Source organism: Camelina sativa, chromosome 14 (genome assembly GCF_000633955.1).
Source record: "Camelina sativa cultivar DH55 chromosome 14, Cs, whole genome shotgun sequence".
Classification (NCBI taxonomy): domain Eukaryota; kingdom Viridiplantae; phylum Streptophyta; class Magnoliopsida; order Brassicales; family Brassicaceae; genus Camelina; species Camelina sativa.
The window spans coordinates 5,203,190-5,215,736 of record NC_025698.1 but is presented as its reverse complement, the minus strand read 5'-3'; the positions used below and the strand labels follow the sequence as shown (position 1 = coordinate 5,215,736).

Below are 12,547 nucleotides of genomic sequence, written 5' to 3'. Positions count from 1 at the left end.
ATCGGAGAGAGTAACGTCATTAACAGTACTACCGGTTTCTCCGGTGGGCCAATTATCTGAGCTGCCGCCACTTTTGACGTTTCTCCTCCTTCCCGCTGTAAACGCAGGATGCTTCGGAGATGGAAGATCAATGGCGTTATGACCTAACATGAAGACAACAGAGGACATGTCTGGTCTGTCCGAAGCGTTTTCTTGCACGCAAAGTAACCCAATGTGTATGCACTTCATTACTTCGCTCTCATCATAAGTCTCTTCACCCATTAAGTTATCTATGATCTCCGTTGCTTCACCTTTTTCCCATAGATCCCAAATCTACCAGACCAAGAAACATACATTTGCTGATGTTCTGTTTTTATTTCCACCCCCAAGTAATGTGAAAAAGAAAGAAGTTTTTTACTTACATGTTTCACTAGATTCAAAGACTCCTCATAGAAAGCACTATTTTTCTTTCCAGTTACGATCTCTAAGATCAATACTCCAAAGCTGTAGACGTCGGATTTAATAGAGAACTGGCCGTCCATTGCATACTCTGGTGACATGTACCCGCTGTGACAGTGAGATTGAAATGACCTTAAAGATTGAACAAAACGAAGTTGGAGAGTTTTGTAGGATTGATATAGACTAACTCACTATGTTCCAACGACTCGATTTGTGCTTCCTTCGATTTGGTTGCCCCCAAAGATTCTAGCCAGGCCAAAATCCGCAATCTTCGGTATCATATCGTTGTCAAGAAGTACATTGCTGGCTTTGAGGTCTCTGTGGATGATCCTCAGTCTTGAATCTTGATGAAGATACAAGACTCCACGAGCAATCCCTCGGATTATCCCCATTCGTTTTGGCCAAACCAACGCTGCTCTATGCTCCTCATCTAAGAGGGAAACAAGGAGAAACCAAAAAAACAGGAAATCAAATTCAAAGTCACTGATCATCCTGAATGGTGAGAATTGAATGTATAGAGGAAGTGTTTAACTTACGGAATACGAAATAGTCTAGGCTCTTGTTTGGTAAATACTCGTATACCAACATCTTCTCTTCAAATTCAACACAACATCCTAAGATCCTCACGAGATTTCGATGCTGCAACTTTGATATCAACTTGACCTCGTTCTTGAACTCTTCCATTCCTTGGCCCGAGTTCTTCGACAATCTCTTCACTGCTATCTCCATACCATTTTGCAACACGCCCTGAATAGTAACAAAGTAAACATTACCTATTACTTATTATTGAACCTAACGATTGATCTTTTGGAGAAGCGTTAACAACGATCTTGTGTATATATATTTTAGGCATATGTGAAGATGGTTTTTGCTTCTTCCATACCTTATAAACAGGACCAAACCCACCTGCTCCAAGCTTGTTTTGAAAAGCGAAGTTATTCGTTGCTGCAGCAATCGTGCTAAGCTCAAAGAGAGGCAACTCCCGGCTTCTAGATTTGTCCTCAAGCTCTTCAAGTATGAATGAGTCTTCAAGATCAAAAGAGCTAGGAGCGAAGCTTCTTGAAGCTTTTCTATGCCTATTAGACTCTGCACTTGTGCATGTTTTCAATTCATTAGCTGTGAGCTAAGCAAGCAAACACATAATCTTAAACCATCATCATCAGAGAGTTTCTTACGTCGTCGTTTCCTTATGAAACAGAACAAACTGATCATTAGTAACATCACAACTACAGCCAAACTGGTGAGGATTACAAAAAGTCTCCTCTTCCCTGATGAGCCATTTCCATTCCACCGCGCTGAAACAAGCAAACAAATAAGATAATAAGTACTTTGAATTCCTGTGCATTGATACGTCTCTTCTATCTCCTTTGTTGCAATGAAACAGAACAGTTTGCAGAGTATATGTATGATATGTACCTAACTCTGCCTTATCAACGCGTAGGTAGAAGTCTTGTCCCGAGCTCAAGTACGTCCTTGTATCCAACATATTACCGTGCCATGTCAAGCACCCTTTTTCTCCGTCTTCGCTCTCGTGGTATGCACTCGTATAAGCGACACAAGAACAGTTCTTCAAGCACCTCTGTTCGCATTCCTTCAATGTTATGTTCATATAAACATTTACAGCTGATGTATTTGGAATCTTCACTCGCTTCAACTTTGCAAACCCTTCTTTCCCGTTACATATCGAAGCTGCTTTTATCCTCGCGCAACCATCCGAAGCATCCCTTAAGAACCAATCTCGGGGTGTCCTAGGCTCGTACCCCGGTAAGCAAGAGCACTCAAACTTGTCGGTACTGGTGGAATCGCAGTAACCGTTAAAGCCACAGTGGTTGTAGATGTCACACTTATCTTCAGGAGCTGACCAGAACCCAATCCATCTCTTATCCCTCCCGTTCCAGCTGAACCTTTGCAGAGTTCCCGTCTCGTTTAGCACCATCCGTGTTATAATTGAAGCATCCAACACTCCATAAGTGATTGATACTTCATCCGGATTACTCACAAACGAGACATTGAAGATAAACTTGTTTGTCATTTCAGGCACACCGCTCCATCTCTGTCCTGTCCATGACCCAGTACGCCACCACAGAGTCGGACCCTTGTACATCATCATCTGAGGAAACCCTCTACGTTCTATCCGGTAGGTAATGTTTCCACGACCTGGGTCACCTGGTGATCTCCACGATGTCATAATACGATCCACACCATCTTGACGAGTGAATCCAAATTTCATAAAAGGAAGCAAAGTGTTTGTAGGATGATTAAAGCTCTCCCAGAAACTTTTCCCTGTGACAGGCTCAAGCAGAACAAGGTTTCCTAAATCAGTTAGCTTCGCAACTAAAGCAGGTTCTGAGATCATATCGATAACACCAGTAGACCAGAGAGGCTCTGTTCCATTGACAGATGCATACACACAAAGATTCCCTCTGCTACTGAACTTTATCAGACCAGATGTGTCATTAATAGGATGGTCTCTGTTTGCAACCCATACAACAGTCTGCTCAGATACTTGAGCATACCAAATCCCAACATACCTGAGCTTTGAATTCCCCAGGCTGAAGAATCCAAAAGAAAATCTCTTTCCTTGAGAGAACACAACATCACCATCTTTCAAAGACTGTCTTCTCTGGATCGTGTTGTCAGAGAGACAAGATTGGAACAAGAGGGATAATAAGAAAATGAAAAAGATGAAAAAGATCTTCATTCTTTGTTGGTTTCTGATCAGAGTTTGCTGAAACGTATAAATGATGTGTCTTATTAAAAGCCAAGTGGGTCTCAACTCAACTAACAACATTAACTGCAGATATCAAAATCAGTCACACCTTGTTCCGGATTTCTCTCAAAGGTTGAACTTTCAAAAGTTGTAAAAACTGATTCATGTGAGTGTTAGAGCATGACACGAACTAATATGGTTTACCAACACCGTGAAACCTTTCGTCATTGTCCACTGAATCATTTCCTTTTTCACTATGCAAGAAACAGTCCACGCCACCACAATATTAAATAAGTACTTATGTATTAAAAGACAAGCATATTATGCATTTTAACGACCTGGTTTTTACACAAATTTATTGATAGCTGAAACCTTCAAAACAAATCAGCTTTTCCAATTTTCAGATGAAACATGTTTATTCAATTGATCTTAAACAGGAGTCATCTATTCACACACTCATATTTTGGTATGTAGAGATGATGTTCTAGGTCAAAATGTATGTATGTAGATATGTCTGAATTTGGGTATGTACCTATATCAACTGTGTCTACACATACATAACACTTGCCATGCTATATCAGGTGAAGAAAAAGATGATAATGAATGACAATTAACGGTTAAAAATGAAAGAGCAACCGCCAATAAGCATAATGGAGAACAAATTGTAGAAAATAACTCCACCAGACACATTAACTACTACCCTTTAAATATATGCAAATTATTCCACGTAGAAACACTTACCATCCCAGAGCAGGTGAAGTCGTGAAGATAAAGTTGATAATGAAAAGGTATCAATAAATCATAATCAAGCAATTATAGCTTGTTTGTACAAAAAAACTTGACTGCAGGTCCAACCGGTGCATAGAATAACATTAGAATGAGCAGAAGAGAAACATGTAATTGTCCACAAATATCAGAAAGATAATACATACCTCAGTCCTCAATTTGAGTTTGCCTGCCAAGTTATTTACTAAAAGGATATCAAATGGCCCATCTCTTCTCCTTGTTCCTTTTGATCGCAATCCTGACAGTCTCACTGGAAGTTACCAAATGATATTAGGCGTAGGAAAATATCAGTTTCTTCATTATTCTTGAAGCCTAGAAAAGTAAATGTAGAACGTATTCCTTTTAGATATGGCAATTGAGCAGGACTGAAACCAGTAAGCTAAAAGTAGCTTGCACATAATCAAACATTTTCTTACCTGTGTAGCTTCTTTCTTATGGAACAGAATCATCATGGCAATTCAGAAGAGTGCAGCCACAACCAAACTGATATCAAATGGTGTTTCCGGATGAAGCATGTTTACTAAACAAATCTGTTACAGGAAACATACAAATTGTTATGTAAAGGTCTTTTTTAATGAGATGTACTTAATTGCAGAGATGTTCTCTTAGAGCATAGAGCAGCAAAGAGACGCAAATTATGTAAGCAGCAGAAACATATGTACCTATCTGGTTGTGTCTACAAATACGTATAAATCCTCCTGAACTCAATATGCTTTGGGACCGAACTCAACGCCGTTTCTAGCAAGCACTCCACCTGGACCTGAGTGATGTTTGCTATAGATAGAAATGAGTGAAAGACGAGTGATGTTTGCTACAAAAAACTTTACAGTTATATCATCTGTTTGGAAGCATTTGCTTTAAATTAGGACCAAACACAAACGCAAAGTGACATCAATTCCCATGAAGATTTAGGTAGGCATTGTGCCAAGTTCATTAATCAGATCTGACAAAACCTAAGAAGTAACAACAGCCTCGTTTTCATTGATACAAATTTGGATTGGTTCCAGAAAAAATTCATGAGAAAAGCTGCAGCCTGTCTAAAAGTTAGACCATTCATTTTGATGCTGCAGCAAGTAAAGCCTCCTTATCTTCCAGAGCCTTGAGCTCTTGTCTCCACTCCTCCAACTTAGAGAACTTTTCTAACTGCTCTGGCTTTAGATCTCGGGGAGCCGTCTTCTGCTGTTGAGCTTCCGTGAGTCGGATCTGCAAATGTTAACAGGAAACAATTAGACAAAACTGCTGGCTTGGGTAGCATTTACCTTGTCTCAGAATCAATATTGCTATGATTTGAAAAAAAGTTATCACCAGCCTCTGTCTCCAAATAGAATATTGCTACGCATTAACCTTGTTCCAAATGGTTTTCAATCAATTTCCTTCAACGCATAGGTTCTCAAATGTCTTATTTTAATTAAAGCAGCTGAGAAAGTTAGAAAGATGGAAATCTTACTTTCTTCTTAAGTGCGCGTATTCTTTTCTCTACATCTTCCCCTGTAGTTTCTGAACTGGGAGCGTCCCCAGGCACAGCATTATTGGAAGAAACATCCAAAGCCTCCATTTGAGAAGCCAATACATTCATAGATTGGGATCCATTATTTGAAGTCTCAATAGAAACAGCTTCTTCCTTGTCTACATTACTAGCTGATCCATCCTCAGAACTGTTACCTTTTTCTGCAGTAGCCTGCAGAGGTGATAATTTGGAAATAACTGAAGACCAAGCTATTAGCATATGAAGCTTACATACGTATAGAGTTAAAAAACATACCTGCAATCTCTTCTCTTTCTTTCGTTCGTTCCTCTTAGCAGATTTAGTCTTTGGTTTAGGAGCTGGATCAGGTTCATAACCTGGAGGCCCCAGTAAGTCCATCTCCTTTTTCATCTATTGCAAATTAAATACAAATTAGAAATAAAGAAGCACGCTATCCACAACCAGTACTGAGAAAAATCAAATTTAAACGATTTCTTTTCACAAAAACGATGAGTTCAAGAACAGAATACAGAGTTGAGGGAATAAGGATTCCATACCAGAGAACCTTTAGACTGATATTTGACAACTTCATCTTGTGGAACATATCCAGCTCGAATCCGGATGGGCTTCCGGAGAGTACCATCAGGTCTACGTGTGGGCTCCAGAATCCTCTCACCTTCTTTGAGATTTTTGCTAAGTTCTGCCATTTGCTTTCTTTGTTCACCGCTTTTGTTGCTGCTTCCCATCAGATTCCTTCAGATTTTCAAACACCCTTGTAACTTCTCTTCTTTTGTCAACTATCAAGTACACTGTTTTTCTGTAAGAAATTTGCAGGGTTCATTAAAAGATTCATGGTCTAAAACATTATATACGAATCTAGTATTGGTTTAACAGTGAGTTAGAACAGGTTTGTGAAAGACGCTAAATGCACACAACAGTATAGTCCATACATTTAAGTGAGTATACAAGTAACGGCAGATATTCTAAAGATCACAGAAGTCAGTAGCAAACATGTACTCAACAGCTCAAGTAACCATCTGCTAATTATTAAAGATACGTTCTTCTCACACTTTGAACAATATAAAATTTGTAGCCAAAATTATATCCAACACACAATTTCTAAATGAAGGTTTCATATCGCCAAATCGTATTGTGCTGAGCAAGGAAAAACAAAACACAAACACCCACTCTAGACCCTTATGCATTCTTATTTCCCATAACTAATTCCCCGCGTAATCATCAATATACATCAAAACCCAAACGTAGATACGAGAAGCTGCAAGCAAAATACTCAAGAAATTTGCCAAATCAGACAGCAGAGTCTCTCACTCCCCTCTTCTTACTCGTCAACGTACAAGTTCAAAGTCTAAAGCTTTCTTTCCGTCTTATCATCAAAGTATAAACCTTTGGTGATAAAATTGAATTTGGCTACTATGAGTCATAACCTCAAGCCAACTCTTTGATTACAGATCATAAAACCAATACATACCCTAAAAGAAAAGAAAAAAAAAAAAAAAAACCTTTTTCCGATTCCAAGTTAGAACGACCCTTACAGCTAAATTCAATGCCTCTAATTCGTCTCCTAATTTATAACCAATACCGAGAAGGCGAGAAATCAACCAAATTTATTTATTTAATATTTTTTCCGGCGGCCGGAGTTCCTTACACCTTGGTTCAATCATAGAGAGAGACAGAGACAGAGACAGAGAGAGGAAAGAAAAAGGTAAAAAAAAGAAACTGACCTTGGAGTTGGAGCTTTCCTCCTCCGTCGCCGGAGAGCTCAAAGTGGTTATATTATATACGATGAAAGAAGAGGATTTGTCGACCGTGAACTGACCCTAAAGAATGAGATCGAGACAGGTTAAATTGGGTTTTAACATTGATTGACAAAAAAAAATTGGGTTTTAACATTCTTCCTTCGTGTACTCTCTATTCCTTTTTTTCCAAGTGCAGTTTTAATAAACTTTATTCAAAAAAAGAAAAAAAATTGAATAACCAAAAGGTAACTAGAGCTGTAAATTTCAATTTGAGAAAAGCTAATACTTAGGTAGGGAGACAAAGTATAATAAAAACTTTGGAATGAAAGTTTAAATTAATTAAATGTGACGACGATACACACACACAAGTTGTTGTCTTTCGAGACCGACCTAATTAGGCTTCTTTTTTTTGTTTCACACACCACATTCCTTGGTTTGACAATGTCACACGTCGACGACATAAGATGATGAAATCAGAGTTTTTACTTATTTAGCGTTTAAGCCCACGAGATATCCAATTTCCTTTTCTGGGCTTCTCTCTCCGAACGAAATCACTGACCTGACCTATTCTCTCTCGTCTCGTCTCGTCTCGTCTCGTCTCCTCTCTCTCTCTCTTCTCCGTGTCGGCTTTAAGGTCTTCTCCGGTAAGGAAGCTTCTTCTTCGAAACCCAATTAACCGCCGGACGTGAAAACGCTGACCGACTAGTTCCTTTACCCTTTTCACCCTCCCAAGCTGAAGTCAATGAGAAAATGCTCCTCAGTTTTAACGTTTTAGAGATCCATACCCAACCACCAACGTTTTCGCATTTCCTCTTTGCTCCTCACCATCTTCGTCTTCGCTATGTCAAGGTTTGTCACCACTTTCTTATTTTTTTTTTATTAGGGTCTTTCTTGAATTCCTGATCGGATTCTTGTTTCCCATTTCCTCGGAGACTGATATATGATTCTTAATGTAAGCTCTCTTGTTTTTGCATAATTGTATGTATAAAGTTTCGAAATTTATGAGTTTCTATGGTTCTTATTGTTGATCGGATCCTTCTCTGTTATTGGTTTGTTGCTATTGCAGATATTTGATCTCTAGAATCGTTGGGAAACAAACGCAATCTCTTATCTCGAACAAGAAAGATATAGGAACACAATGGGGAAGCTATAGAACTGCTTTTACAGCTGCTCTAAGGTCGCCTCAGTTCAGAGTTCACTCTTCTTCGTCTCCTAGGATTCCGAGTAATGGGCATTGTACATTTTCCCTTCGTGATCTTAAAGGAAGTCTTTTGAGTAATCACCTCTCACGGAGTTATTTTGGTACTGCCTCTGCAACAAATGTAGTTAGTCACCATGCCCAAGTTGCTTGGAGAAGGCTTCATTATAAGTATTCTGCTCGTATTAGTACTATTGCTCAGGCGTTTTGCTTGTCTCTTACCCGTTCACACCTGTTAATACCTGGCATCGTTGCTGTCACTTGTGGACAAGTAGCGTGGGCGCAAAGAGCTCCTGGTTCGGCTTTAGATTACTATGCTTCAGATAAATCCCTCTATACAAGGGCAAAGAATGGTCCTATCTTCCTGTCTTCGTTACTGTTTTCGGTTATAGAGGCTTTTATTTTGATTGGGAGGGCTTTTTATATAGCTTGTTTGTTTACTCCGACTGTTTTGATGGGGTTGGTTGTGGAATCATGTGGGCCTCGTTTTAGGAAAGTATGGCTTCAGATGGTCCATCGAACTCTGGAAAGAGCAGGTCCTGCTTTTATCAAATGGGGTCAATGGGCAGCCACAAGGCCAGATCTCTTCCCCAAGGATTTGTGTTCCCAGCTCTCAAAGCTTCACAGTAATGCACCTGAGCATAGCTTTGCCTACACTAAGAAAACTATCGAGAAGGCATTTGGTCGTAAACTTTCTGAGATATTTGAGGAGTTTGACGAGGCGCCAGTAGCATCAGGGAGTATTGCCCAAGTACATAGAGCTTCTTTGAGGTTTCAGTATCCAGGACAAAAGTCCAAGTCTTCTTTGGTTGCTGTTAAAGTTAGACATCCGGGTGTTGGTGAATCGATTAGGAGAGATTTTGTGATAATTAATTTGGTGGCAAAGATATCAACTATAATTCCAGCTTTGAAATGGTTGAGATTGGACGAGAGTGTGCAACAGTTTGGTGTCTTCATGTTGTCTCAAGTTGATCTCGCGAGGGAAGCTTCTCATTTGAGCCGGTTCATATATAACTTCCGTAGATGGAAGGATGTCTCTTTCCCTAAACCTGTGTATCCGCTAGTACATCCTGCTGTTTTGGTGGAAACATATGAGCACGGAGAAAGCGTGGCACGTTATGTTGATGGAATGGATGGACATGAATGGATTAAGACTAGATTGGCTCACATCGGGACACATGCTCTCTTAAAGATGCTCCTGGTATTGCCCTCTTTGTAATCTTTTAAGATCACTTATAACTGATATCTGGTTTATCAATGCTCTTAATCTCAAGTGAACTTTTACTTCAGGTTGATAACTTTATTCACGCTGACATGCATCCGGGAAATATCCTTGTCCGGAAAAAGGCTTCCCGTGGAGGCCTTTTCAAAACGAAGAAGCCTCACATTGTTTTCCTTGATGTGGGAATGACTGCTGAACTCTCAAAGAACGACCGAGAGAACTTACTTGATTTTTTCAAGGCGGTTGCGCGTAGGGATGGCCGGACTGCTGCTGAGCGAACACTTAAATTATCAAGAAAGCAGAATTGTCCCAATCCAGAGGCTTTTATCGAGGTAATAATATTTGCTCCAAGGTTCTTTATACCTCAGGATAACAGTTTACTTATCAAATATATGGAAGATATCTTTCAAAATTCTTTCTTTTATGATGGCTAATGCTTTTAGACTCTTACAGGAAGTAGAGGAAGCATTCAAATTCTGGGGAACCCCTGAGGGAGATTTAGTACATCCAGCAGATTGTATGCACGAATTACTTGAGAAAGTAAGACGTCATAGAGTTAACATTGATGGGAATGTTTGCACTGTGATGGTGACAACATTAGTTCTCGAGGTGAGTCAAAGTCGTCCCCACTTTCAAAATTTAGTGTAGATTTTAGACCATACTAAGTTTGATGGAAGGTTTTGAAATACATTACTAAAGCTTTTATAGAAGTAGAGCTCAAAGATGTTGTCGTTGAAAATGTTTGTAGCTTTCAGCATGGTATCTACAGCTTCGTTTTATAACTCCAGAGAGATTAAATTTGCTTTCGATCTAAGTAGTCGGTTTGATAATAGGGTTGGCAACGGAAACTAGACCCAGGATATGATGTGATGCACACGTTGCAAACAATGGTGTTGAAAACCGACTGGGCTAAGTCTCTTTCTTACACGGTGGATGGTCTGATGGCGCCGTAGGAGGAAAAAGGTTCCATCTTTTTGAAGTTTTGTTTGTTATCATCATAGGAATCAAACAATTTACCACATCTTAGATGAGTGAACATAGAAAGAAAGTGCATGTTCTTGTGTTCCTCTTGTTTATTTTTTGTTTTTTTTTCTCTCTTTTGCTTTTTATTGTTATGGATTTTGGTTCATTCTAACTACATAGAATTGTATTTACGTGGTGGTTTCGGATGTTAACCACCCGTTTGTTCTCTGAACCGAAGAACAATGAACAAAAACGATGAAAAAGACTGTCTGAGAATGGTCCAGAGGATTTGAATAAAGTGTTTACATCTGTGTATGTCTCTGTGTATCAATTGTCTTCTTCGTTTTTCCCTTTTGACTTTTTGGTTTGAATTTGACAAGGGTACAGCAGCAACGAACAAGACCAAAACGCCACACAAACAATACATTGTTTATATTCTATCCATGTCTATTTTGCATTTCCATTTGACGATCAACGAGCATGATCTCTTGTATTTCAATACCTAAATACTCCTTAAGATGGTCGCTGAATGATCCAAATCTTCTTTATCTGTAAATTACAATCGTTGAATGTGATCGCCATGATCAAATGCATTATCATACAAACAGATGGCTGTATACATATAACTCGCACTGGTTCACTATTAGCATACAAATGGCCTCTCTACTCTTTTAGAAGGTTACAGGACTTTTTCATCGAACTTACATGTTTGCTATATATCACAGTTTCGAAAACAAACATGAAAGTTCTCTATCAACGGTTTGGCAAACCAATCACCATAAGCCGATGATGATACCAACGCCTATTGCAGACCTCGATTGCGGTTTATATGAACTGTCTGTGCTGTTATTAGGGTTGAGATGACATAGTTGATACAATGACTGGAGGCGAATGCAGCTCAAGAAAAGCTTTTCCTTCAGGATAGCCGCCTATGCAGAGAGTGTCTCCTCGACCATGCCAGATACCGTCATGGACATTGTTCATCTCCAGTGTTTTCGATTCCTGCATCTCACATCACATCACAAACAAGTTCAACCAAAAATGGCATAATGGATACAACTTGTTTTCAAGAGAATGATCTGTGAACAATACACACCTGAGTTAATGTACAGAATGGACAGACGAGATGGTGGATGAAATCGTCAAAGAAACTATCAGTACCCTGTCAAAAGTAAGCGTATCGAGAAAGGTCATGATGCAGAAAAGAAGAAAAATAACTTTCTCTTAACACACTCAATCAAGAGAACACAAACAAAAAGAAGGAGTGTGCTTACTCTAATGTTAAACTTCCTTCTTATCTGCATACGAAAGAAACCCAAGTAGGATCCAACCAAAAGAACAAAAGCGATAGCCAGGTAGAGAAAGCAGTGCCTTTTCGTTACAGCAAAAGCAGCAACGTTGAACAGGATACCAGCAATAAGAATCATATGAACAGCACCCTGACACATACCAAAATTGGTCAAGAGAAAGTCAGCATCTTTCCATGAGAACGAAGCTACACAAAAAATTCTAGAGATCAACCTGTATATATATAAGATCTTATACCTGAAGAAAGCAAGAACCAAAACCAGTCCTCGTCATGTTTTTCCCGAATCTATAGCATGGACAGCTGAAAACAAAATTACAAAACAAACACTATTATACATAAGTATGTATTGCTTCAAAATCACTCTTATCATGAATCATAAACAACTCAATTACTTTAAATTTACAGTAAATGTTTGTCCCATTATGCACCAAATGTTATATAGATGAAATAAACACCATAAGTCAAAGGGGACAGAAAGCAACAAAGTTAGAATATATGTTTCCCTCTCTCATATTCTGAAACAATTTGACTAAGTCAATTACCACAATAAAAGAAGTTTAGCTCATCATCAAGCAAATGTCAACACAAATCTAAATAACGAATAAAACCCAAAACTTTCTCCAGAAAAAAAAAAAAAATGTTTTTTTGGAATTAAAGAATGATATGAGATGAGGAAAGAAAAAAAAAAAAAAACCCAAC

The 12,547-nt window shown here is 38.9% G+C and overlaps 4 protein-coding genes across 7 annotated transcripts in view; 1 reads left to right on the top strand and 3 right to left on the bottom strand.

Moving 5' to 3' along the window:
* The window catches only part of LOC104739782 (G-type lectin S-receptor-like serine/threonine-protein kinase At1g11410), a 7,308-nt gene extending 3,700 nt beyond the window's left edge, over window positions 1–3,608 (bottom strand). Inside the window, exons 1-8 of one of the 3 annotated variants that reach the window (XM_010460237.2) lie at window positions 3,258–3,603; window positions 1,855–3,166; window positions 1,614–1,733; window positions 1,322–1,524; window positions 975–1,185; window positions 631–868; window positions 402–546; window positions 1–312 (exon numbers count right to left, since the gene is read on the bottom strand). In XM_010460237.2, coding sequence (XP_010458539.1) covers window positions 1–312; window positions 402–546; window positions 631–868; window positions 975–1,185; window positions 1,322–1,524; window positions 1,614–1,733; window positions 1,855–3,166; window positions 3,258–3,314 — 2,598 coding nt within the window. In that variant the 5' untranslated portion in view covers window positions 3,315–3,603. Of the gene's footprint in view, window positions 313–401; window positions 547–630; window positions 869–974; window positions 1,186–1,321; window positions 1,525–1,613; window positions 1,734–1,854 lie in introns of those variants that run through there. The other 2 variants (XM_010460235.2, XM_019235913.1) reach the window with 2 other exon arrangements.
* Window positions 4,812–7,383, bottom strand: LOC104739781 (partner of Y14 and mago). Its single transcript, XM_010460234.2, has 5 exons — window positions 7,142–7,383; window positions 5,957–6,216; window positions 5,697–5,810; window positions 5,382–5,612; window positions 4,812–5,137 (listed from the first exon to the last, which is right to left on the bottom strand). Exons 2-5 carry the CDS (start codon window positions 6,143–6,145, stop codon window positions 4,988–4,990), a joined length of 684 nt encoding a protein of 227 aa, XP_010458536.1. The 5' UTR covers window positions 6,146–6,216; window positions 7,142–7,383; the 3' UTR covers window positions 4,812–4,987.
* On the top strand, window positions 7,604–10,854 carry LOC104739780 (probable serine/threonine-protein kinase abkC). 2 transcript variants are annotated; one of them, XM_010460233.1, is made up of 5 exons: window positions 7,604–8,005; window positions 8,238–9,555; window positions 9,645–9,908; window positions 10,030–10,185; window positions 10,410–10,854. In XM_010460233.1, exons 1-5 carry the CDS (start codon window positions 7,998–8,000, stop codon window positions 10,527–10,529), a joined length of 1,866 nt encoding a protein of 621 aa, XP_010458535.1. In that variant the 5' UTR covers window positions 7,604–7,997; the 3' UTR covers window positions 10,530–10,854. The 2 variants fall into 2 exon arrangements, with proteins under 2 accessions (XP_010458535.1, XP_010458534.1); XM_010460232.2 differs by having other exon boundaries at window positions 7,610–8,005; window positions 8,223–9,555.
* LOC104739778 overlaps window positions 11,059–12,547 on the bottom strand; it is a 2,601-nt gene continuing 1,112 nt past the window's right edge. The window contains exons 2-5 of the mRNA XM_010460231.2: window positions 12,085–12,148; window positions 11,814–11,978; window positions 11,636–11,701; window positions 11,059–11,541 (exon numbers count right to left, since the gene is read on the bottom strand). Coding sequence (XP_010458533.1) covers window positions 11,389–11,541; window positions 11,636–11,701; window positions 11,814–11,978; window positions 12,085–12,148 — 448 coding nt within the window. The 3' untranslated portion in view covers window positions 11,059–11,388. The remainder of the gene's footprint in view (window positions 11,542–11,635; window positions 11,702–11,813; window positions 11,979–12,084; window positions 12,149–12,547) is intronic.

Excerpts from the sequence above, each read along its gene's own strand:
- LOC104739781 (XM_010460234.2), bottom strand. The coding sequence starts at position 6,145 with ATGGGAAGCAGCAACAAAAGCGGTGAACAAAGAAAGCAAATGGCAGAA. Across the intron at positions 5,811-5,956 it reads ATCAGTCTAAAGGTTCTCTG|ATGAAAAAGGAGATGGACTT; the intron begins GTATGGAATCCT and ends AATTTGCAATAG. Across the intron at positions 5,138-5,381 it reads TACGCGCACTTAAGAAGAAA|ATCCGACTCACGGAAGCTCA; the intron begins GTAAGATTTCCA and ends TAACATTTGCAG.
- LOC104739780 (XM_010460232.2), top strand. Across the intron at positions 9,909-10,029 it reads ATCCAGAGGCTTTTATCGAG|GAAGTAGAGGAAGCATTCAA; the intron begins GTAATAATATTT and ends AGACTCTTACAG. Across the intron at positions 10,186-10,409 it reads TGACAACATTAGTTCTCGAG|GGTTGGCAACGGAAACTAGA; the intron begins GTGAGTCAAAGT and ends GTTTGATAATAG.